This window comes from Rana temporaria, chromosome 3, assembly GCF_905171775.1.
Source record: "Rana temporaria chromosome 3, aRanTem1.1, whole genome shotgun sequence".
NCBI classification, from domain to species: Eukaryota; Metazoa; Chordata; class Amphibia; order Anura; family Ranidae; genus Rana; species Rana temporaria.
Window position 1 is genome coordinate 143,009,218 of NC_053491.1, and position 23,014 is coordinate 143,032,231.

The 23,014-nt window shown below is 42.4% G+C and overlaps 1 protein-coding gene across 2 annotated transcripts in view; it reads right to left on the reverse strand.

Annotated features, from left to right (window-relative positions):
* LOC120931786 (laminin subunit beta-4-like) overlaps positions 1-23,014 on the reverse strand; it is a 180,550-nt gene that overhangs the window by 53,452 nt on the left and 104,084 nt on the right. Inside the window, exons 26-30 of one of the 2 annotated variants that reach the window (XM_040343551.1) lie at positions 22,529-22,686; positions 19,078-19,299; positions 9,766-9,992; positions 3,624-3,720; positions 71-443 (exon numbers count right to left, since the gene is read on the reverse strand). In XM_040343551.1, the coding sequence (XP_040199485.1) occupies positions 71-443; positions 3,624-3,720; positions 9,766-9,992; positions 19,078-19,299; positions 22,529-22,686 (1,077 nt within the window). The remainder of the gene's footprint in view (positions 1-70; positions 444-3,623; positions 3,721-9,765; positions 9,993-19,077; positions 19,300-22,528; positions 22,687-23,014) is intronic. The other variant, XM_040343552.1, reaches the window with a different exon arrangement.

Consider the following 23,014-nt stretch of genomic DNA (forward strand, 5'->3'; position numbering starts at 1 on the left):
ATCCGAAATGCAGGAAAAATTGTTTTTGGAATACATTTAGCATTTCTAGATATGGTTACAAACAGATTACCTTATACTTTCGTAGAAGTCCTTGACTTTTGCATACTTGTCAGGAGAAAGAATTCGACTCTTAAACATTTTCTCAATAACAGAAAGTCTATCCTTTAGAATGCTCATCTGAACATCACAGCCCATTGGCGATCTGGTGGGGCCAATGTTGGCAGCTAATTTAACTAAGTCATGAACAGAGTCAGCCAGGGAGGATACATCAGCTTCATATTCGTCAAAGCACATATGGCATCGAGGGCAGGCTGGGAACTCTTGCTTGAATTTAGGAGCACATTGGTCACAGTATCTTCCAGTAACTCCTACTTTGCAGTTGCATGCCCCGGTGTCTTTATCACACATAGGCTTATTACTGCCTTTCAAATTGCACCTGCAAGCTGCAAAATCACAATGGCATGAGATATAAAACATGTTCTATCACAATGAAACCTTTTTTTTTTTTAAGATTAAAACTTGACCTGTTGAGAAATCCAGTTATGAGAACGTATAAGAATGGATGAAACTTACATATTCATGTGGAATGCTTGATACAAACACTTGGGCCTGTTCTGCAAATCTACACCTGGCCATATAAACAATGTATTACCTAGATAATATATTCTCTAAAGTATTCATGTACACACGTATGCTCTTATTTTACCAGTGTGTACATGCTAATAACTAATTTAATATCAGGGTACAGTTGATCTGAAAAGTGTTCTTTAATGGAAGTCCCCTACAGCTGTGCTCTGGAGTTATTACTGTGGATCCCTTTTCTAGCTCAATTTTTATCACCAGTCCAATTTAACTTGAGGCTTAAACCATCTAAATAAGGAGCATCTAACAAAAAGTGTGGAAAGTCTAGGGTATATTTGCTATTAGTTTATGTAGGAAATGTTACAGTTGATTTTCTTATAGGAGACAAATACCAGGTAATCAATATAAAAATATAATCAGCGCTATATAATATTAACAAAACATGACTGAAGTGATGAAACAATATACAATGTAATACTAATAATAGTGAAAACGTAATAAAGTTGATAAAGGTGAAGTGAATAGAGTCCAAGGTGTAAAAATGTAGTTGGCAAGTCTCAAATTTCAATACAGAGATCACCAAAAAGCATGTCTTGTGTTAAGCAGAAAATAACCTTTGAATAGTGACTTCCCTCAGTGTTCTACCACCTCATATAAATGGTATGCTCTTACCTGAAACCAATTCTTATACAGTAAAGTAAAGAGTGAGATGTGCTTTGGTGGAGTCCGTGCCTGTGACATCATTGCGTACTTGGATCCAGGAAGTGTCCTGCACGATCCCCGCGATTGATTGTTTGTATGCTGCTGTTTACTGCATACATTCTGTTAGTGTTTTAGCATTTTTTAAATAAACTTTATATAACGGTTTTACACTATGGATTTTTGTCCCATGTCCGATGTCCTTTTCCATATGCTGATTTTTTGGGATGCTGGTGGATGTCACTGATTACTCTGGTTACCTATGAAAAAATTACTTTGAGGGAATCCTCTCCAGCAGTGAAAGTTTTGTCAAGTGGTGATACGCCATTACACAAGTGCATCTGACGCTTTACTTTACTGTATAATGGTCCACGGCTTCTGGTAAGCACATACCATTTACATGAGGTGGTGGAACACTGAGTGAAGTCACTATTTATGAATTACTTTCTGCTCAACACAGACATACTTTTGGATGACCTCTGGATTTAAATTTGGGACTTGCCAACTAAGGGCCAGATCCACAAAGAAGTTACGCTGGCGTATCTATTGATACACCGCGTAACTTCTAGTTTGCTCCGGCGTATCTTTGTTTTGTATCCACAAAACAAGATACGCCTGAAGCTGGGCTAGATCCGACTGGCGTACGTCTCAGTACGCCGTCGGATCTAAGGTGCATATTTACGCTGGCCCCTAGGTGGCGTCTCCGTCGATTTCCGCGTCGAGTATGCAAATTAGCTAGATACGGCGATCCACGAATGTACGTCCGGCCGGCGCATTTTTTTACGTCGTTTCCGTAAGGCTTTTTTCGGCGTATAGTTACCCCTGCTATATGAGGCGTATCCTATGTTAAGTATGGACGTCGTTCCCCCGTCAAATTTTGAAAATTTTACGTCGTTTGCGTAAGTCGTTCGAGAAAAGGGCTTTGCGTAGAATGATGTTCACGTCGTAAGCATTGGCTTGTTGCGGGTTAATTTCGAGCATGCGCACAGCATGCGCCGTTCAGAAAAAACTTCATTTACGTCAGGTCAAGACGTATTACCATAAAACACGCCCCCATCTTATCCATTTGAATTGCGCACCCTTACGCCGACACAGTTACACTACGCCGCCGTAACTTACGGCGCAAATTCTTTGAGAATACGGGAAATAGGCTGTAAGTTACGGCGGCGTAGTGTATCTGTACACTACGCCGGCCGTAAAGAAGCGCCGCGCTTCGTGGATCTGGCCCTAAATGTTTACACTTTAACACTTCCCTGAGGAAGACACGAGGAGTGACGAAATAAGTAGGAGGGAACTGAGAGGCTGACAAATGTGTTATGAGGAAGGGAAAGACTGTGTCACATGGACGGAGGTTATTCTGATGGCCGGAGCTGCAGAACCTGCAGACAGTTGAAAACACTCATCCCTACACAAGCTATATATGGAATACGCACATGCCTATTGAAGTGTTTTTAAATTTGAGTGCATATATGTTGTATGGTTAAAATAAATCTTTTAAAAAGGATAAAGCACTTTTGCATTGCTTTGATTGCTTTACATTTTCTTTGCCCTGATTGGAGCTTGCAAGCAGCATCCATAAGGAAAGAGAAACATTAAAAGGATCTGCCCCACTTCTATCTGATTGGATTGGAGGGCCCCTAGAGTAGATTGGGCTGTGTCTGTGTTGCATATGCAGACTGGACACAGACCTGTCACCTGCCAACTACGCTCATTGTGGCCTGCGACTGGTTACTAAGTCGCTTAAGTGGCCCTTGGCCTTCAAAAGGTTGGGCACCCCTGATCTATGTGATGAATTTATAATTTATTCTTTGCATAAAAATATTTTATAATTTTTGCATTGTCACATGGTTAATTTTCTGTTACACACTTGCGGATTTTAGCGCTGCACTATTTTGTATATATCTGTTTTTACACTTTAGCCTGTTTTTTTTCCCGCACTGGAATTGGATTGCATGGGTGTTCACACCCATGCAATCCAATTCCTGTCCGAATCCACAGTTTGCACTGCGATCTGTGAACCGATCTTGGGGTGTCATTAACTTTGTATTGAGACCAGCAGAGGTTCGCAGAGGGCAGTATTGTTGTTGCATCACTTCAGTCCTGTTTGTTAATATTATATAGTGGTGCACGTATTTTTATATAAGTTCTTTAACAAATTTTGTCAGTTGGTGTGTCAGCAGCTACACTAGCCCTCCAACTGCAATTCATTTTATATAAAATACCAGGTAATATCTACAGAAATGATAAGGGAATATAACCATTTTCATTGTAAATAGTCACTATTTTTTGTTATAGTTGTTGCATAATGACTACTGCAATTAATCTGTTACAAACATACTCACGTATGCATTTCACCTTGGGATTTCCATAAAAATTTTCTTCACATTGGTCACATTTCTTTCCTTTGTATTGGGGTTTGCATAGGCACTGACCTGTAAACTGTTAAATACTATAAATAAAACAATGCTCAAGGGCCTTGCACGGAACAGATGTTAATGTATCAGATAATATTTATTCATGCTGCAAAAACATGTGAAAGGGAGTCTGGATCTGAATCCAAATATGTTTGTGAGAAGATGTAGCAGGGAATAGACTTTTCTCTGAGGCTGGATTCACACTAGTGAATGCAAATTCCAGCTCTGTTATCTCTGCAAAGAGATAAGAGAGCTTTTCAGCAGATCATCTCTGTTTTAGCTGCAAATTTGGAGACCTGGGAGAGGGGAGGGGGAGGGGGAAAGTATTGAGGAGAATGAGAGAAATCCTGATGAGAAATTAACATATCTGTGAATCAGATGCGTGCCCATAGAAGATAATGGGCCTGAATTCGCACCTGAGCCGCACCGCAATGCCTAGAAAACGCACACATTTTTTTGGTAATGCGCAATGCGAATGCATCGCTCATATGTAAACCAGCCTCATTAAAATCAATGGCCCGGATTCACAAAGCACTTATGCCGACGTATCTCCAGATAATATGTAAGTATGCGCCGTCGTATCTATGCGCCGTGCCCATAAACTGAGATACGCCTGAAAATAAGCTTCATCCGACCGACGTAACTTTCCTACGCCGTCGTATCGTGGACGCATATTTACGCTGGGCGCATTTGCCGCTCCCATAGATTTTCTATGCACATATGCAAATGAGGGAGATACGCCGATTCACGAACGTAGTTGCAGCCGGCGCATAATATACACGGTTTGCGTAAGTCGTATGTCCGGCGTAAAGTTATTCCCCATATAGGAGGCGCAACTCATGCAAAGGTATGGACCAGGGAACACAAGCCGTCGTATCTTTTGTCGTTTACGTAGTACGTGAATAGGGCTGGGCGTAAGTTACGTTCAAGTCGTAGGCAGTGATCCGTCGTATCTTAGGGAGTAGTTCTGACGTGATTCTGCGCATGCGCACTGGGATGCGTCCACGGGACAGCGCATGCCCTGTACGTTATTCATATCTTTATGACGCTCAATCCATCATTTGCATGGGGTCACGCCTCATTAGCATGGCTCACGCCCACTTCCACCTATGCTGGCTTACGCGAGGAAACCCAGCGTATCTTTAAGAGTGAGTGGGAGCGAGTGCTTTGTGAATCCAGTGCTTGCATCTGTGCGCTGCAGCGGCGTAGCGTATATTAGATACGCTATGCCCGCATAAATATGCGCCGATGTATGTGAATCCGGGCCAATGTATTTTAGAATGTTATGCGAATTGGATGTGGTTTAAGCCACACTCAATTCGTATAGGTGTGAACCCGGCCTGACTCCTGGACTACACAATTGTTCCAGGGCAGTAAAACGTAGCATACTCAGCTTCACTTTGTGTGAACTAAAACAAAGTCCAGGAGAACAGCAGCTTCCATCTCAGGGCGGGTTCACACCGTCTCCCGCATGCGGCTCAAAGCAGGGGTCCGGTGCGTGCTGGTTCACCGGTTCAGGTCCGATTTCAGCCCGAATTTTTGGCTTTAATAGAACCTGAAATGCACCAAAAAACGCAAGTGTTTTTCCGGCACACCGCAGCGGACATATGTGAACTGGCTCCATAGAGATCCAGTCAAATTTTCCTGCTATATGAATGCGGGGAAACACGCATTCAATTCGCAAAGGTGTGAACCCCGCCTAAAGGTTATTACTTATTTACTTATTAATGACTGATTCACTGTAAAGGTTAACAGGCAAACAATTGAAAAAAGTATATGTAAATGTAATACAGTAACATTAAATTGGAATGTGAAATAGTACATAACATGATTTAAAATGTTGATAGAAATACAATAATGTAGTTGGCAGCCTGAGTTAAAAATAAAAAGCAGCTTCATCTGCTATACTCATGCTTTCTCTGGCACTGTCCCCTGCAGTCTCATATAGTCACCAATCTGGTGCTTTGTCACTTCCATGTTTGATGACACCCAGCTACTTTTAGGCAACTTCCTGTGAACCAAGGGTATCAAAGCTCCTCACTCTGCACTCACCGGAAAATAGAGCAGAGAGTGGTGGCACCTCAATACATGATATGTCTGCAGAACTTCAGATATGTTCATGGCCAAAAGAAAAAAAGAGGATGGAATAGGACTTGTGACATCACTGGAAACTGGGCAATAAGGAAAAGGGTCACCCAGGGACTGTAAAGGTTTATTTTTTTAAAGCTTATTTACCACTTGTAGACATTGCCTAAATATATTTGAATGCCCATACCCTGGTAACAGTTACACTTAAACCTTTTCCCTCCCAGCCTATAGCAGATTGACGGCTGTGCAGGCTTTTCGTCCTTCCGGGTGGACATCATTTGACATCCTCCCGGTCTCGCCACTCGTGCACACCCCTGGGGGAGCACAGTGCAGCGATCAGTGGTAATCGCATCACCGATTAGTGTAAGGAGCCAGTGACATTGGCTCTTTACCATATGATCGCTGTGTCCAATCCAGCTAATCACAACTGTAAACAAAGGCCAGTAACATGCTGTTACTGGCTTCTTCTCTTCACACACTGATCCTGTGTGAGGAGAAGAATACAGGAACAGTGAGGTACCGACTTAACTCCTTGTTTGCTGTGCCCATCACTGCCTTGATTGCCCCATAATTAAGAGTATCTGTCACAGCAGCCATCAGTGTACCTGTCAGTATCACAGCACCCATCAGTGCAGGCTATCAGTGTACCTGTCACCGCAGCCATCAGTGCAGTCTATCAGTGTACCTGTCACTGCAACAATCAATGTAGCCTATCAGTGTTCCTGTCACTGTAGCCATCAATGCACCCTATCAGTCTACCTGTCACCGCAGCCATTAATGCAGCCTATCTGTTTACCTGTCACTGCATCCATCAATGCTGCCTATCAGTGTACCTGTTACAGCAGCCATCAATGCAGCCTATCAAAAATTACAACTTTAAAAAATTCACTGTGCCTCTTATTAATACCTTTCTACTTTCCAAAAAGGGTTAATTTGGGGGGTATATGTACTTCCAGATTTATCGATTTTCAATGGTACATACCATAGCTTGTAGACTCTATAACTTTCACACAGACTAAATATTATACACTAATTTGGGTTATTTTTACCAAAGAAATGTGGCAATATAACTGTTGCCATAAATGTATGAAGAAAATATATTTATTTGCAAAATGTTATAATATGAACTAAAAAAATATTATTATTTTTTTAATTTGCTTATATCGAAAAAGAAATTAAAACTCATTGCTGATTAAATATTGCCAAAAGAAAGCTCTATCTGTGTAAAAAAATTATAAAAAAATTAGATTGGGTACAGTGTTGCATGACTGAATAATTGTCATTCAAATTGTGAGAGCACCGAATGCTAAAAATTGGCCTGCGCAAGGGGGGAAAAGTGCCTTGTATTGAAGTAGTTAAAGTTAGAGCGGATTTTGGGCTGACAGGTCTGTATGTGAAAACACTGCTTGTCAAACAGCCCCGCCTGGTGGTCCCTGACATTTGGCACTGGTGATCCCTGACATTCAGCACTGGTGGTCCCTGACATTTGGCACTTGTGGTCGCTGATATGCGGCACTGGTGGTCCCTGATATGTGGCACTGGTGGTCCCTGACATGCGGCACTGGTGGTCCCTGACATGCAGTACTGGTGGTCCCTGAATTTGGCACTTGTGGTCCCTGACATTCAGCACTGGTGGTCCCTGATATGTGGCACTATTGGTCCCTGACATGTGGCACTGGTGGTCCCTGACATTTGGCACTTGTGGTCCCTGATATTCAGCACTGGTGGTCCCTGATATGTGGAGCTGGTGGTCCCTGACATGCGGCACTGGTGCTCCCTGACATTTGGCCCTTGTGATCCCTGACATTCGGCACTGGTGGTCCCTGACATGCGGCACTGGTGGTCCCTGATATGTGGCACTGGTGGTCCCTGACATGTAGCACTGGTGGTCCCTGACATGCGGCACTGGTGGTCCCTGACATGCGGCACTGGTGGTCCCTGACATGCTGCTCTGGTGGACACAGACACATTACACTGGTTTGCATTTATATTAAATGCATTAAATTAATATTATATTAATATGTACAGTATTTATATTAAAATGCTTTGCATTTATAAGGCTGTAACCTATCATACCGTGTGTTATGTATGGCTTGCTGGTTGCAGAATGAGGGATGTGATTTATGTTGAAGTGGATTAAAGAGTTCACATTTACATGTACAAGCCTAGTGTACCTCCCACATTCACTCCAATCCCAAGGATTCATGGAAAATGTAGGCTGATTACAGTTTACAGAGAGAAGAGAATATGATGCAATCCCTTTTCTAACACCTCCTCTTTGCCAGAATACATGCAGCATTTTTGAATCACAGACCTGACTTCCTGAAAATCCAGTTCTGCTTCAAAGTGGTTGTAAACCCATTATAACCACTTTAACCCCTACAGCAGGCATGTCCAAGGTCCTGCCCACGGGCCAATTGGAGCCCGCGCTCCGGTTTTGAACGGCCCACCTGGTTATTTGTGCCAGGGCCACAAAAGATGTATATGAATTGGAGGGGAAAGGGAGGAGACGGGATGAGTGCCATACACAGGAGAAGTTCCTGTTTACGAGCGGCCTCTGTAATAGGAAGTCCCATCTCTGGCGCTGCCATTCGACTACTGTTCTGTCCATGAAATGAGAGCGGTACTTTCTATTAAAGAGGCCGCCGTGTAAACAGGAGATTCTCCTGTATGTAATCTTTGGCGCTCGTGAGTGCATTCCTGGCAAAGGTGGGTGCATTCCTGGCAATGGTGGGTGCTGCATTCCTGGCAATGGTGGGTCTGCAGATGGGCACTTGTGAGGCTGCAGATGGGCACTGACCCTTATTAGGTGTTATACCTAAAGGGTTCAACATGTACTATCACTTTAAGGCTGGCTCCACGCAGCAGTGATGACAAGGGGCAAGGGGCATAGTAGCCATCTTGGAAAGCACATGTAAGGAACCAGATAAGATGTACTGTCCTGGGATGCATGTGGCAGTGTACAGATGACCTGAAATAAACATCCATTGTTCCAGACCAGAGTCTTGTGTCTCTCACAACACAGAGAATATAACATTTTGCTTCACAGTTCTTTATTTAAAATTACATATTTTTTTCCTGAAATTTCGCTCTTAAAGTGAAGGTGCTTGTTATACGCCAATAAATACGGTATATCCAAAAAATACGCCCAAGCTCATCTCTTTAAGCACATAGAGCCACAAAGGCAAGATAATTCTTGTTGGGCAGTGTATTAGTGCTCGAACTAACACACTTAGACTGAATTTTAATGGTTCAAAGAATATCAGGCTAAATGGTCGGCCCTCACGCATGTTAACTTCATCAAATCTGGCCCTCTTTGAAAAAAGTTTAGACACCCCTGCCCTACAGGTAAGCCTTAATCTACAAATGCAACAAATATCTCCCAAACCTAAAAGGTTTAGGAGATATTTGCAGAAAATACCGCCACCGATGTCTACGGCGCATACATCGTAGACATCGGGCGCAGGCGCACTGAGCGTGGCGCTTCTAACAGCGATAATGCGGGAGTGACGTCATCGCTGCTCCGGCCAGTCACAGTGCCAGAGCAGTGATACCCGGAAGTCACTCCGGGTTTAATGGCGGCGATGGAGGAGGTCACCCAGGACTGCTGCGGGGGCTTCGATCTCAGGTAAGTAATTCATAATGAGCTAGCATACTAGCTCATTATGCCTTTCTCTTGCAGGTTTTTTTTAGGAGATGTTTTAGAGGGTTTACTTCCTCTTTAAGAGTTCAGTCATGCTTATGTACTGTACTAAAATGCAAGCAGCAGAGATAATGTATAAAATATATTAACAAATATCCCGTTGTTTTTCACTTTTAATCATGCAAGAATAGCCAATACAAGGATACCTGGTCATTAGTTTATATTTTTAATAAACTCAGTATACTACTATTTGTTACATTAATATACACCACTAATTCTCACTAAGTTGTCAGTTCTCATAATAATGCAGTCATATAAAATTATTTCAGAAATATTTACCTGATTGCATTGCTTTTCTTGGGAATTATTCAGGGAACAGTTGCAAGGTTTACATCCTTTTCCACTGGAAAAGCCCCAGTAGCCAGGAGCACAGTTGTCACACCGAATCCCAATTACATTAGGCAAACAAGGGCACTGTCCTGTAGTTCTGTCACATACGCATTCCCCAACCTCCTCATAAATTGAGCAGGTCTCATCCTTTGTTCCCGTGGAGTTGCAGACACAGCCTTAAAAAAATAAATAAATTATATATTGTAAGGGGTTAGCTCGGTAGCGGGGTGTGTGACCCCCTGGGTGGGTTCACTACACACTGATTTTTTACAGAAAGGCAGTCGAAGACGGTTGAAAAACAAAGATTTTGGTTTATTCTTCCATCTTGCTGGAAACAAGTACAAGCATCCAAACAGCATAAACAAAATCAAACATAAAATAAACCCTGGCCACTTGAGGCGTCTACCTTCACCACACAGGAACCTATCTAAGGAGTCTGGCACAGCCTAGTGCTGGGCAGACACTGCTGGTCATACAGCAGAAAAACAATAGTCTCTTTTTGATTTTTATCACACAGAAAAATCAATCACCACCTCACCTCCTCAGAAGACTTTCAGCTACTGCTCTCCTTACTCACAAAGCCTCAGGATGTAGCAAATCAGTGGTAATCCTCTGGATTAATTATAGAGGCCTTAATTGCCTCATTCTGAACAGCTGAAGTTTTCCAACGCCCTTAAACCTTTTCTGGCTACTTCTGCAGCCGACGCCTAATAACAATTGGTGTATTGTCTAAACAAGGCAGAAATGTATCTCCCGTCTGTGACAACACCCACAGATTTACCTGACTTCCTGTCACAAAATATATATATATATATATATATATATATATATATATATATATATATATATATATATATATACAGTTGTGTTCAAAATTATTCAACCCCCCAATGCTGTAAAGGGTTTTAGGGAATTTAGTGTACATTTGTAATTGTATTCAGAATGAAATCCTACAAGGACTTCTTAAAGAACCATATGCAACTAAAATGACATCAATTGGTTTTGTAATACAGTAGTAAATGTTTATTTTGTGAATTCTTCATTTACACAATTATTCAACCCCTTAAAGACTACCACTCTGAAGAACAGAGGTTCATTGACGTGTTTTCAATCAGGTATTGAAAACACCTGTGGATGTCAGGGAGCAGCAATAAAGGCTAATAAGCACCAATCAGGCAGCTTTAAAATGACTGTGATACTCAGCTCCTTCTAGACATTTACTGGTGTGGTTACAAACATGGTGAAGTCAAGAGAATGGTCCGGGAAGACAAGAGAAGAGGTGATTACTCTTCACAGGAAGGGCAATGGCTATAAGAAGATTGCAAAGATGTTAAACATACCAAGAGACACCATAGGAAGCATCATTCGCAAATTCAAGGCAAAGGGCACTGTTGAAACGCTACCTGGTCGTGGCAGAAAGAAGATGCTGACTTTGACTGCTGTGCGCTACCTGAAGTGTAGAGTGGAGAAAAGTCCCCTTGTGACTGCTGAGTAACTGAGAAAAGAGTTGTCAGATGTGGGTACTGAAGTTTCTGCTCAGACAATACGGCGCACACTGCGTAATGAAGGCCTCCATGCCAGAACTCCCAGGCGCACCCCCTTGCTGTCTCCAAAGAATAAGAAGAGTCGACTGCAGTATGTAAAAATCATGTGGACAAACCACAGAAGTTTTGGGATTGTGTTCTGTGGACTGATGAAACAAAATTAGAAGTGTTTGGGCCCATGGATCAACGCTATGTTTGGAGGAGGAAGAACAAGGCCTATGATGAAAAGAACACCTTGCCTACTGTGAAGCATGGCGGGGGGTCAATCATGCTTTGGGGCTGTTTTGCTTCTGCAGGTACAGGGAAGCTTCAGCGTGTGCAAGGTACCATGAATTCTCTTCAGTACCAGGAGATATTGGATAACAATGTGATGCAGTCCGTCACAAACCTGAGGCTTGGGAGACGTTGGACCTTTCAACAGGACAATGATCCCAAGCATACCTCCAAGTCCACTAGAGCATGGTTGCAGATTAAAGGCTGGAACATTTTGGAGTGGCCATCGCAGTCACCAGACTTAAATCCGATTGAGAACCTCTGGTGGGACTTAAAGAAAGCAGTTGCAGTGCGCAAGCCTAAGAATGTGACTGAACTGGAGGCTTTTGCCCATGACGAATGGGCGAAGATACCCGTAGATCGCTGCAAGACACTTGTGTCAAGCTATGCTTCACGTTTAAAAGCTGTTATAACTGTAAAAGGATGTTGTACTAAGTACTAAGATTGAATGTCAATTGGGGGTTGAATAAAACTGATAATGATGTGAGCACAGAAAAGACATTTGTGGTTATTTCATTATAAATGTTATGTTATATTTGTCTGACCTACACGTGCCTCTTTGATTTAATTGTAAGCAGGATGACTGAATGATCAAAATCAATGTCAAACTGGGCAAAACAATCAATTTCAGTGGGGGTTGAATAATTTTGAATACAACTGTATATATATATATACACACATACAGTATACAGGTATATTTAAATGTGCATTAGTAAGAAATCTAGCCTATTATAGGAGATTGTCAGCACTTAAAACTTAAAATAAAAAGTTAAAACTTTTTTGTGGATAAGGGTAGGAAAGGTTTTAAAATAACTTCCATGTCTTCTTTTTTTTCATTAGAGAGATTTTCCTTTACATCATGGCCTACAGACTCAACATGAAATTAAAGAATATACCTATTGGAATATTTCCCCCGTTATCCTGTTCTGGGAGCAACCTAAAATGTTGTATTTAAATTATTTCTGGTGATTAGGACAATTTGGCAGTGTGAATCTTCCTAAGAGGGACAAGCTGTAGGCATAGTAAGTAAGTGGTTAGCACTTCTGTCTGGTAGCACTAGGGTAGTTGGTTTGAATCCCAGCCAAGGCAACTACCTACTTGCTCTCATGTTCTCTCTGTGCCTGCATAGGTACAGACGACCAGACATTCCGACAACAATGTTCGATGGGAGCTTGTTGTTGGAAATTCCGACCTTGTGTAGGCTCCATCGGACATTTTCTGTCGGAATTTCCGATAACAAAAATTTGAGAGCTTGTGTTTAAATTTTCCGACAGCAAAATCCGTTCTTGTAAATTCCGATCGTGTGTAGCCAATTCCGACGCACAAAATTCCACGCATGCCCTGAATCGCAGCACGTTTGAGAACAACGAGATTTTGTCTTGACAGGGTGTATGCAAGGAAAGCTTGACAAGATTCTCGTCAAGCCTGACAAGAACCTCGTTGAGGAAAACAACGTTTCTTTTACGACGAGATTCTCGGTCATGTGTACAAGGCCAGAGTGTTTATTCACATCACCAATGTTAGGGGTTGCTTGCAATTTATGGGTTGCCTCTGGTCTGAGGTTTTAATTCCTAATTTTATACCATAGTTCTGTGTAAGGATTGTAATACATGGCCAATTCCTGCACTAATCAGGCATCACCTCTGAAGCCTCGTACACACGACCGAGTTACTTGCTGTTTTTTGTTTGTTTTTTGCCGAGGAAACAGGTCGTGTGTACACTTTTCGACGAGGAAAATGTCGAGGATCTCGTCGAGCCAAAAAGAAAGCATGTCTACTTTTTCTTCGACAGCAATGGAGAAATTTGGCTCGCCGAGATCCTCGACAGCCTAACAAGGAACTCGACAGTTGGGAAAAAGGGAAGGGGATATGGAGTGATTTTGATCTGTGGAGTAATACGTTTTGATTCTTCTAATTTATGTAGCGAAATAGAAAGGAAGCTTATTACAACCTTTAAGTCGTAGTATACTCATGTGCTGCTATAATAAAAAATAATAATAAAAAAACCTCCACCTAAAAATATTTAATGAACCACTGCAACCATTGTATTAGTGAACTCAGTCACTATATATCAATCAACAAATGTGTATGAATGGTGCCCTTGTTCGGAGTAGTGTTTAACATCTGTATATTCCTTATCAGTACAACAAATTCACATTAAAATATTATAGCACATATTATAGCACATTCCAACAAATTATTAAAAAATTAATATAGTGTCCACAGCCGGTGCAATCAAAAATGACAAATCATTAAGCTTCTGGCCGGTTGTTGGCAGTTTTGCTGTCTGTGGCAAGGGGATCTTGATGCTGCCCAGACTTTGACCTACTGGTTGCACAAATATGTGAGAAATCTTCATTACATTGACCCAACTAGAGACACAGACTTTGGGGGTTATTTACTAAAGGCAAATCTGCTTTGCACTACAAGTGCAAACTACAAGTGCAAAGTGCACTTGAAATTGCACTGAAAGTGCACTTGGAAGTGCAGTTGCTGTAGATCCGAGGGGGGCATGCAACAAAAATAAAAAAACAGCATTTTAGCTTGCACATGATCGGATGATAAAATCAGCAGTGCTTCCCCTCATTTAAGATCTACTCCTTATATTTACAGTGACTGCACTTCCAAGTGCACTTTCAGTGCAATTTAAAGTGTACTTTGCATTTGTAGTTTGCACTTGTAGTGTGAAGTGGATTTGCCTTTCGTAAATAACTCCATTTGTGTTTGAAACAAATCTCATAATCATCCTATCTTCTGGAGGAGAGGCAAATGAGAGGTGTGGATCCAGGCAAATCCAAGAGGGGAGAATCTGGTGGAATATACAGTGCCTTGCAAAAGTATTCATATCCCTTAAAATTTTCCACATTTTGTCATGTCACAACCAAAAACATAAATTTATTTTATTGAGATTTTATTTGATAGACCAACACAAAGTGACACATAATTGTGAAGTGGAAGTAAAACCACAAGTAAGTTTCCAACTTTTTTTACAAATTAATATATCTGAAAATTGAGGTGTACATTTGTATTCAGCCCCCAGAGTCAATACTTTGTAGAACCACTTTTTCCTGCAATTACAGCTGCAAGTCTTTTGGGGATGTCTCTACCAGCTTTGCACATCTAGAGAGTGACATTTTTGCCCATTCTTCTTAGCAAAATAGCTCAAGCTCTGTCAGATTGAATGGAGAGTGTCTGTTAACAGCAATTTTCAAGTCTTGTCACAGATTCTCAATTGGATTTAGGTCTGGACTTTGACTGGGCCATTCTGAGGCCCCGTACACACGACCAGTTTCCTCGGCAGAATTCAGCTTCCGACCGAGTTTCTGGCTGAATTCTGCCGAGAAACCCGGCCGTGTGTACACTTTCGGCCGAGGAAGCCGACGAGGACCTCGGCGAGGAAATAGAGAACATGTTCTCTATTTCCTCGTTGTTCTATGGGAGCTCTCGTCCCGCCGAGCTCCTTGGCGGCTTCAGGGCTGAACTGGCCGAGGAACTCGATGTGTTTGGCACGTCGAGTTCCTCGGCCGTGTGTACGGGGCCTAACACATGAATATGCTTTGATCAAAACCATTCCATTGTAGCTCTGGCTGTATGTGTTGGGTTGTTTTTCTGCTGGAAGGTAAACCTCTACACCAGTCTCAAGTCTTTTGCAAACTCTACCAGGTTTTCTTCTGAGGCCCCGTACACACGTCCGAGAAACTCGACGGGCAAAACACATCGTTTTGCTCGTCGAGTTCCTTGTGAAGCCGCCAAGGACCTTGGCGAGCCGAAATTTCCCATTGAACATCGAGGAAATAGAGAACATGTTCTCTATTTGGCCCGACGAGATCCTCGTCGGCTTCCTCAGCCAAAAGTGTACACACGACCGGGTTTCTCGGCAGAATACGGCTCCGATCGAGTTTCTGGCTGAATTCTGCCGAGAAACTCGGTCGTGTGTACGGGGCCTCAGATTGCCCTGTATTTGGCTCCATCTTTCTTCTGATCCACTCTGACCAGCTTCCCTGTCCCTGCTGAAGTAAAGCATCCCCACAATATGATGCTACCACCACCATGTTTCAACATGGTGTGTTCAGGGTGATGTGCAATATTATTTTTCCACCACACATAGGGTTTTGCTTTTTGGCCAAAAAGTTCAATTTTGGTCTCATCTGACCCGAGCACCTTCTTCCACATGTTTGCTGTACCCCCCCACATGGGTTCACGCAAACTGCAAATGGGACTTCTTATGGCTTTCTTTTAACAATGGCTTACAGCTCCTCCAGAGTTAGCATGGGCCTCTTGTCTATTTCTCAGATTAATGCTCTCCTTGCCCAGCCTGTCAATTTGAACCGTGCTCTGTGATATATTCAAGACTTGGGATTTTTTTTATAACCTAATCCTGCTTTAAACTTCACCACAACTTTATCCCTGATCTGTGTGGAGTGTTCCTTGGCCTTCATTATGCTGTTTGTTCACTGAGGTTCTCTAACAAACCCCTGAGGGCTTCACAGAATAGCTGTATTTATATTAAGATTAAATTACCACAGGTGGACTCTATTTACTAATTAGGTATCTTCTGAAGACAATTGGTTCCACTGGATTTTAGTTAGGGGTATCAGAGTAAAGGGGGCTGAATACAAATGCACTTCACATTTTTCAGATATTTATTTGTAAAAAAAAAATTGAAAACTATTTATTATTTTCCTTCCACTTCACAATTATGTGCCACTTTGTATTGGTCTATCACATAAAATACATTTATGTTTTTGGTCATACTGCAAGGTGAGCCACCAATTCACTCAGTGGTGGCTGGTGGTGGTTTCTTTGTGAAGTTTAAAGGATCACACGGACACAGCTAGTAGCAGAAGATTTATGCTTTTTTTGTTTCTTCGCTGTCACAGAAACAATTTGTTTGGACTAATTTGTGTTTTTTTTTTTTTGTTTGATTTGTCATTTTTGACTGTACCAGATGTGGACACTGTATGCATTTTTTAAATAATTTGTAGAATGTGCTATGATTTGTGCTTTAATATTTTAATGTGAATTTGTTGTACTAATAAGGAATATACAGTTATTAAACATTACTCAGAACAAGCGCACCATTCATACACATTTGAATTAGGCAGAGTCACCTATAAGATTGATTGGCGGGTTTAAGGACGCACAAATGTCTACCTGCCAGTTTTCGTAATACATTTGCCTGTATTTTCAGGCATTTCCATCAATGTATTATAAACACAGGAACTTGGCACTTACATTTCCTTGTACATAGTTGGCGTTGACACAGTGTATAAACGTTGGCAGAAGCACTCACATAGGTTATCGGCAATAGTATGACAGGAATTTGTCTTTTGCAGTTTTTGTTATGTGCACATTAATATATTATTGAGACTTAGGTTTTAAAGGCCATTGCTGACTTATCCCTCTGAAAACACCAATTTTCCTGGTTGATGTGCTGATCTAGTGGCTTCAGTACTTTGTTATTTATCAAGTATTCAGATCAGAGACTCTGACTTGCCACATGCTTGTTGGAGGCCAGTGACTCAAAAAGTGTTGAAACAAGAGTCTTTTCAGAAGTAAGTCAGAAATGGCTGCCTATATATTTTTCTTCCCTATGTGTTTCCTCTAATAGATGGGTGACAAGGTGCCCAAATACCACTTACTGTTTTCTTGTTTAAAAATATTCTCAAATGCAGGTGTGGTACTATTAGTAGAACAGTTCCCTTTTGATTGTTTCTGTGTTGTTTAATTTAAATAAATCTAGATTATCTGGATACAGAGTAAAAGAGTATAAAGGATGAGCGGACATCATGCAAATCTTGGTAGTGAGAAGAAAATATTGGGCAGTATCAGCTGTTTCAATAGAAATTACATTCAGCCTTTGTGTACAGCAGCCGGTCCGACAGAAGCCGGCTGAACGTCTGGCTTCTGCCGAAGGGCCATGACCAAAAAAGACCAATGGCCGAGAGCGCTGACTGTTGTGTTCTGGCAAGGGGGGGGGGGGGGGGGGCGTCCCTCTGTCAGAACACAGTAGCTCAGCGGGGGAGATTTCTGAAGTAACATTGGATTGTTAGTACAGGATCTCATGCCGAGCTCTTTAGGGTTGAACGAAAAAAAAACTGCTAGTGTGTACTAGGCTTTAGTCTTGGGATATAGATAATGATCAAAAGTTTAAAACAGTAGTGATCAACTTACTATATATTGGGGTGGGAAGTGTGGCCCCTTACAAAGGCATGCAACAAGAGATGATCAGAGACTGCAAACACGTCTTAGGCCGCGTACACACGGTCGGTCCAAAATGATGAAAACGACCTTAAGTCCAGTTTCATCGGTCAAATCCAACCGTGTGTACGGCCCATCGTTCCGTTGTCCTTTGGTCCAAAATTTTAAAACATGCTTTAAAATCGAACCGATGGACCGCTGCCCGATCGGTCCAAACCGATGGTTAGTACAGAAAGCATCGGTTCAAAACCCACGCATGCTCAGAATCAAGTCGACGCATGCTTGGAAGCATTAAACTTCGTTTTATTCAGCACGTCGTGTGTTTGACGTCACCGCGTTCTGACCCGATCATTTTTTGGAACGATGGTGTGTACGCACATCAGACCATTAGGCCACGTCAGCGGTGAACCGATGGAAATGGCCCGTCGGACCATTCTCATCGGTTTGGAACGACCGTGTGTACGCGGCCTTAGGAGTTGTTGGGGACTGGGGATATGCTTTAGGAGATATCCTAAAGTTGGCCATACACTGATAGAAATTGTGATCAGTGTTTGGGCTGCCCCACTCACCAGAAGTTGATTAGACTAAAAATGTTAAGGAAACAATGTAAGTTGCCATTATGTATACTTTCTGAAATGTGTCTGTCCCCGTACACACGGCCGAGGAACTCGACGTGCCAAACACATCGAGTTCCTCGGCGTGTTCAGTCCTGGAGCCGCCGAGGAGCTCGGCGGGCCGAGTTCTCCCATAGAAGAACGAGGAAATAGAGAACATGTTCTCTATTTCCTCGCCGAGATCCTCGTCGGCTTCCTCGGCCGAAAGTGTACACACGGCCGGGTTTCTCGGCAGAATTCAGCTCTGAACCGAGTTTCTGGCTGAATTCTGCCGAGAAACTCGGTCGTGTGTACGGGGCCTCACACTTTGTCTGTAGCCAGGCCAATAACCCATTAGAAAGCAGCATCAGACTGGTAAAATGCCATGTCTGCAGTCATATCTACAGCATATTTCCAACACAGTCTGAAAGGGGAGCCACAAATGACCTCTGATCTAGCGTATAATATTTTTTTTACACATCTGAGATATAAATGAGGCATTTAGAACAGCATTAAAATACATGGTAAATGGAGAAGCCAGAAGTTCAAAAAGTACCATATTTACTCCTATTTGTAATATATTGTTAAAGGGTAAAAGCATAAAATAAAAATAGCAAATAAAAAAAGTGAAGAACTTTAGAACTTGCTTACTTGTACAATTCTGATAACGTCCAGATCCAAAGTATCCTGGTAGGCAGGAAGCACAGTCACGTCCATATGTGTTATTCAAACACTTTAAACACTCCCCTGTGACACTATCACATGCCTCAGGATCTGTTATATCTATATTTTTATTGCACTGACATGGTGAACATTTTTCTCCTTGTTTTAAATCTCCATAAAAACCAACAGGACACTCATCACAGTTCTTTCCTGAAAGAGAAAACAATCAATATTACAAAGCACTTACAGTATATATTTTCTAAAAATATTAACTTTCATACTAACATTAAACTATATTCATACATGTATTATAATCCATGACTACAGAGATGATGCTCTGCTGCTACAATAAAAGGTAAAATCAGTAAAATCTCCATGTTTAGTCAACATACAGCATTTATTTGTGTGCAGACAGGAAAAGAGGCAATTCAACCTTTCAAATACTGATTTTTACCAAATTTGTAATAAGGTAAAATTGATGTTAGGAGATACAGAACATACAGTATATATATATATATATATATATATATATATATATATATATATATATATATATATATATATATATATATATATATATATATATATATATATATATATATATATATATATAAGACTCACTTTAATAATTTTACAGATCCTCTAATAGGGAAGAATGTTCAGAGGAACTACAGACACTCTCATACAAAATGTAGATGCATCCTTATGCAGGCCATACATGGGTCAAATTATGAACAAATTTTCTTTTGAAAATAAGATGTTTTGTACGTTTTGTGATCCGATGATGCCACCATTGATTTTGAAATTTGACCAACCAAGCCTTCAATTTCACCTCATGTTACAGAAAAGAATTTTCATGGCTGGGAATCTTCTTTTTTGTCCAGGAATTTTCTTTTCATGCACATTTCTTTTTTGATTATATTTCTTGCATGATTCTCCCATCATTGATTAGAGAATCGTTTGTTTTTTCGAAAAATTTCCAACATGCCCGGTTACTCAAATTCGATGGCCTCGCAAAAATCAGTTGTTGCTGCAGGCCACAAATGTTGAGAAATTAGGACGAAAATTCTTAGTTACCATTTTTCCTTGGTTACCATTCTTTTGGAATTCGACCCATGCCGGTTTTAGTGCTATAGTCCCTGATTATCCGGCTGTGCAAAGGTAAAACTTCAGTAAGTGTTCTAGAGTAAGGGCAGCCCTTACTCAAGAACATTTTTTACATCATCTGAGATGCCTCTTGAAAGTTTTCCATCTCCATATATCTCTAGTGGCCCAGCTGGTAGCACTGTATACAGTTTACCTACCCCCTTTACCCTTGTTTCTCTAACAGATTATTTCTCAAAGTGAGCGTATGATCTATTCGTAATCTGGGTCTATAAAAACTCCATAAGGAAACATCCAGAATTTTTTTTTTTTTTTACTGAGTCTTTTCTGTCTTAGATTATTGTGGCATTGTGCAAATAAACTTATATGAGGTGACTGTATATTTGCTTATGATGGAAAAAATGTGTGGCTGAGGATTATACAGAGAGGGTAGCTGCCTATTAATATCTACTGCTTATAGATCCAAAGCTAATGGTAAATCCAACCCTTAGCCTTACAGCTACTGCTAGCCAGGTAATTAGTTTAATTGGAAGGTACACAAACTTATGATGGAAAAAGCTCACAGCAGAACTCTGCTTGTAGCCCAAAAGCTAACCAGGGGCGTTGTTAGGGGTGGGCTGGGGAGGCCGGAGCCCCGAATGGGTCGCCGAAAAGCCTCCCGGCCATGAAGGGACTGGGCCCCCCCCCCCAGAAAATATTACTAACTCTGAGCGCTCCCCGGGTAACCATAGTCACGGTCGGGACACTTGGCAGCCATTCTCAGCATGAGAAACTGCTCAGAAACCTCGGACTGCACTCTCCGCCCCCTGTACCTCCCACAGCAGTTTTCAGTCTCTCCTGCAGGCTGCTGCTTGAGTGGGAGGGGTGGGGATGTGTCTTTTCTTCTGAGGTCATGCTCATGTGGAAGAGGGAGCCGTGTGACTAACTGCAGTGCTGAGTGCTGAGCAGAGGGAGTGGATTCAAAGTTAATGGAGGTGAGCTCTGCTCTGCTGTTTGCACTACAGTGTGGATATGTTCATAGGCACCTATATGCCGAGTCTGCTGAGTTATTGCAGCTTGGCATAGAGGTGCTGTTAGCTGACAAATGGGATCTTCCTTCTTCATCTTCTATTCATGTAGATTAGTGAGATTAGTGAGCTCTCCTGACCACCCCCATCCCCCAGTGTAAGCTCTCCTAACCCCCCCCCCCCAGTGTGAGCTCTCCTGATCCTCTCTTCCCAGTGTAAGCTCTCCTGATACCCTCCCCCCCAGTGTATGCTCTCCTGGTCCCCCCCAGCTGTTCTGTTCCCCCAGTGTGTGCTGTTTTTTCCCCCCTGGTGACACATAGTCCTTTGCTCTTCTGATCCCTGTACTCTGCTCTTCATCCTAATGACCTCTGTCCTGCTGTTCCCTGCACACTTCCCCAAATCCTACTGACCTCTGTACACTGTATTATACATACAATTTTCTGGCAGTGACCCTCCCAAGACTAGACTCTGGATCTGCCCCTGGAGTGACAGAGCAGGTCCCGCCTTCTGGAGCCCTGCAGCGCCTATGATGGACGTGTGACATCCATCATAGGCGCCGCAAGCTTAGAAGGCGGGAATTACAATGGCGCGCAATGCGACATCCCCGCTGGGTTCAGAGGCTCTCCACAGCTCCTGAGCCTCCTCTCTTCTGGCTGACTGAGCCTCCTCTCCTCTGGCACCACAGCTGCCCACCGCGCCACATCCCCACTCCCTGCTCGGCGGCTCTCCTCCTTGGCTCCATCGCTATGACAGGCACATCACGGCTGAGGTAGGTGACGTCAGTGGTTGTGTATGTATGTAGGTCAGGTCAAGTCAGTGTATGCAGGTCAGTGTAGTCAGGTCATTGGTCAGTGTCTGAAGTCAGTGTAGACAGGTCACAGGTCAGTGTAGTCAGGTCACAGGTCAGTGTAGTCAGGTCACAGGTCAGTGTAGTCAGGTCACAGGTCAGTGTAGTCAGATCACAGGTCAGTGTAGTCAGGTCACTGGTCAGTGTAGTCAGGGCACCCCATGGTGCCGGCTTGGCTTCGGGCTGAAGCCCCTGGTCTTTTTGGCACCTAGCAACGCCCCTGGCTAAAACCCTGCCTTGCAAAGAAGAAAGCTTAATCCTACTGATCCTACAAAGAACAGCACATACATTTCTCTAGGAAATGGACTTGTACCCTTAACTGCAATACTTTTCCACCCCCTGTACCTATTAATGCTTGCAGGCTGAACCCAAGACCACACTGGCCTCAAACAGTCACTTGGCCTTTCTACTGACTGTAACTATTACCTGTACAGTCATAATCATTCACAAAACTATATGAAGTTATGTTTTTTTTTCCTACCTGTGTAACCTTCTAAACAGTTGCAGGTCACCTCTAGGGTTTCAGGATTTTGTTGACAGGAATGTGCAAAATATTGGTTGCCTGTAGGAGAACCTGGACACATACATGGGCGGCAAGGCTGTCCTTTTAATGGATTCCCAAAGTAATTATCGAGACACCTACATTGCAAAAAATTCAAGCACATAAAGTCGATGTAGGTTAAATATAACAAGATTAATAAAAGTGATATTAAAGGCTAATTTTCAATTTTTTTAAAATAACAAACATGTCATACTTACCTCCACTGTGCAGTTTGTTTTGCCCCGATCCTCCTGTTCTGGGGTCCCACGGTGGCTCTCTCGGCTCCTCCCCGCAATAGCTAACCCCCTCGGGGAAGCTCTCTCCGGAAGGGGTTACCTTGCGGGTGCGCTCCCGTCTCATACACTCTGCGTCAATAGACGGTGGCCGCGTCATTGTATTTGATTGACAGCAGTGGGAGCCAATGGC